This window comes from Formica exsecta, unplaced genomic scaffold (genome assembly GCF_003651465.1).
Source record: "Formica exsecta isolate Colony F162 unplaced genomic scaffold, ASM365146v1 scaffold4, whole genome shotgun sequence".
Classification (NCBI taxonomy): domain Eukaryota; kingdom Metazoa; phylum Arthropoda; class Insecta; order Hymenoptera; family Formicidae; genus Formica; species Formica exsecta.
In genome coordinates, this window is record NW_021851238.1 from 807,971 (window position 1) to 811,751 (window position 3,781).

The 3,781-nt window shown below is 37.3% G+C and overlaps 1 protein-coding gene across 1 annotated transcript in view; it reads left to right on the plus strand.

The window, feature by feature from the left end:
* The window catches only part of LOC115239936 (shematrin-like protein 2), a 21,759-nt gene extending 19,005 nt beyond the window's left edge, over positions 1-2,754 (plus strand). The window contains exons 3-7 of the mRNA XM_029814807.1: positions 140-189; positions 1,793-2,045; positions 2,266-2,294; positions 2,646-2,690; positions 2,743-2,754. Coding sequence (XP_029670667.1) covers positions 140-189; positions 1,793-2,045; positions 2,266-2,294; positions 2,646-2,690; positions 2,743-2,754 — 389 coding nt within the window. The remainder of the gene's footprint in view (positions 1-139; positions 190-1,792; positions 2,046-2,265; positions 2,295-2,645; positions 2,691-2,742) is intronic.
* Positions 2,755-3,781: the final 1,027 nt, after the last annotated feature.

Consider the following 3,781-nt stretch of genomic DNA (forward strand, 5'->3'; position numbering starts at 1 on the left):
TTTTATGTAGACACTACGCAAGATGTGAATTGCGCGAGGCTTAAAAATTCTCTTTATAAATTAATTTAATCTCTTAAATGAAAAGGAACGATATTGCTTCCCTAAAATTGATCTTTGCGGTTTGTTTTATCTGTTTCAGAAAAGCCAGGATTTCAAACGCCGTATGGTTCCACGATAGACAATGGAATGGTGAGTGATCTTTTGATACTGACCTCCACACAACAATGCGATTCGCAACGATTTTTCTGCCATCGCGCTTTGTTTCTTCCCCGTTCGAGTCGGGCGAAGCGCGAGAGAAAAGTTGGAATATTCAAGATCTCTTTCTTTGTTGCGCGAGCGACTTGAATCTCCAAACGAAGCGGGATTATATAAGAAATAGGAGTGTAATAATTATTGCAGTCGTAGGAGCGAATTTATCTGAGAAAAAGTTACTCGCTTCGCGTCGCCCGACTCCACTCTCTTTCTCCGGCAACCCCGACATAATCCCAAAACTTTATCTCGAGTGATATTTTCGGGAAGCGGTTCTCATTCCTTCTCTCTCTTTCTTACGTTTGGGGAGGATATATCTTTTCTAGAAAATTTATTATTAATCGATATAAATATAATATACATAATATCCGAGAAGCAACATGTGCATTTGACTCTAGTTTATTTATCTTAAGGATAATAATTTATCTTTGCTAGTCATGAATTAACTCTTATTTACTTATCACGTTAATATTACCTATCTTTATTAATTTATCAACAATTAATATCTAGCATATTATATACACAATATATAATAATATATAATAATATATATAATAAATGAGAATGAAATGAGACAAATATATTTCTATGCAGTTGAGCGCCGTCAACTTCCGACTTTAATATCACTTACGCTCTCTTTCTCTCATCCGTGACATTGTATCTATATGACGGCATATCAAGAGACGCGCATGTATTCTAGAAAAAAACTGCTTTAAAACAAGTTTGTCTTGTTTTTTCGTTGAAATTATCAAAAAAACACGCTAATTATTTCTGAACACTGCGCTACTTTCCGAAATTTTCGTCGCACGAGACAAAGATCATCACCTATCGATTATTCTTGGTAAGCAAATTAACGCGGAACATGTTCCGTTTTTTATGTTTCTTACGCGGAAGGTCATCGTGTACACGTGGAACGTGAGAAACCTTGGACCCACATCTATTTAACTAACTTTAATTTTGCACACTCTTCCTGCATAATTCGCAGAGAGAGAGAGAGAGAGAGAGAGAGGTATAATTTAACTATTAATTTTATAAACGTTTTATATGTATAAGCCACGGAAACAAAATGAATGTGGTATACTTAAATTTTTCAAAAGCGCTGGAGAGAGAGCAATATCTAATCGACAGTCGTTAAACCATAGCTGATAAGGAATATTGATTTCGATGCATGATTTATTGAAGCCGCCTCCGAGTTATCGTTGTCGCATTTCCTCGATTTCGCATATCTTTCCCGCATCATCTTTTCTCTCTTTCTCTTCCATTGCAATTTGCGACAGTTATTTGCAACAGATGCACTATTTCTTGAGATTAATTTAAGAAGCTTTTAATATTTTGAAAACGTACAATTTTGTAACATTTTTATCGAAATGATTACTATTTTTCGTATTTTGGACATTTCGATATATAAACGATACGCTCTATATTATCATTATTGTATCGATAATCCCCCCGTTGTCACAATATTGCGATTACGGCTGTCGCGCCCAGAGATGTGAATAAAAAATCGAGAAAAAAAAAGAACATATTTCGATTTCTGTTTCAGGCGTATGGCGGTGGTGCATTCGGCCCTACAGCGGGTGGACCAGGCGGGGGGCCGGGTGGAGGCGGCGGGGGCGGCGGAGGTGGCAGCGGGGGTGGCGTTGAGGGCGCCACCTATCCCCCGGATTCACCGTATTTTCCGTTCGGGACCCGGGGTGTACCGGTTACCGTAGGTACCGTGAGTACCCCCACCCCCGTCGTCAATCCAGCGACCCCCACTGGTACCAACGGCGCACGGTTACCTAATCCCGCTGGCGGTGAGTCCTTTGTTATCGCGTTATATTTATCGAGATAAAGAAAAAAGAGAGACGCAGAAATGAAGAGAGAAATGCGTGTGTATTTAAAAGAAAAAAAGAAATATTTTTAATTTTTGCAAATATGTTTATATATATATATATGTACTTTATATGCTTTATCATAAAAAAACAGTTCCTGAAAAAAAATTTGTTTTAAACATAATTTTTGTTATGATTTCAGGTGCTGCGACTGTAAAGAGAAAGAAGGACGTAAGTACTCTTTATATTATATTCATTTAACGTAATTATTGTAAATTACTATCAAAAGTATTGAACACGCAATATAATTTCATTATTTATTATGCAAAATTAAACATGTCTCGATAAGTTTTGCTCTTTTTCGCGGCACCGTATATATGGGAGCTTCCGACGAGGCGTCGAAAACAAGCGTGACTCACTCGATCAATGATTAGGCAGCTCTTGAATCTCACAATCGATAGCAGCCGCGTTTAGATATTGCATTCGAATATCGGCGTGTCATACAACGATCACGTGAACGTATTTTTCGTCTATTTAATCTGCTATCTTTCTAATAATATTTTCAATTTTTTTTGCTCACAGAACCTCGACGGACCGGAAGGAGAGGTAGTAGCAACGCAGCATTGGGTGAGTTTTAAAAAAACGATATAGTATATCATAATTTTATATATGTAATTAGGTTAACTCGTAAATTAAGTTTTTGCTCGCATCTCTTCGACGTCTAACGCGAGAGTGAGAGACGCTTGGATGAACTCAGGCGATGCTCACGATCGTAATCTTTACGAGCAACGTTATTGAGGATGATGATTTTACCATCCCACAGCGACCGATACGAAACGCCAACGTTTCGTGATATTTTCCCCAAGAGCTTTGAGTCGGTCGGCTTAAAATTTTTTATTCTTACGTGGAGCTGACAAATGTAGTAAAAGTTAAAATTATTCGCCGTTCAATATAACATTTTCTAATTGATTACATGACAATAAAAATTAATAATATTAAGCATATATAATTAAAAATTTATACATTATATATTATGATCATAAATATATCTCTCTCTTTTCATACACTTATCTCTTTTTATGTGTCTGAAAGAATGAATAACAGACGGTGTCTGCGGATAGATACGCATACGCGTAGAAAATTTGACACCCGTTACCGACTCGCGGATTACTATTACAGGTGACAGTTTGCAATTCAATGTCTCATGTCGCGTAAACAAGAATCCGAGAAAATTAAACAACAATCGAGCCGAGGCGGCGCGTCAAATTTGTTGTTTAGAATATCGTGTTAACTAGCACGGGGAACAAGTGAGCCGTCGCGTCTCGCAAACGATGCGCGTGCACGCGCGCGCGTTAGAAAGAGAGAGAGAGATAGCTCCCAGGTCTTTTGCAAACAGATAAAATATCGCGATCGATCGTAAGAAATTCAATATTTATCGTTCATTTTGCTTGACTTTCGCTTAAAAAGAAGCAAATTGTCTTCCGACGCAATGAAACACGTCAGCAGCTGTATAAATCCTTTTGATGCATCCATTTTAACTGATTTATTAACAGATAAAAATCGCAGAGCTGTCAAGGTTCTCTCCTTTCTTGTTGTATCGTGGCAAATTTGAAAGTGTCGTAATCGCAAGGAAAAGATAAAGTTTCCTGTAATTAAAACAAAAGATTTGTATTATATCAATTGCCATAATTAATCACTTTTAACTTACTTTTACCTAT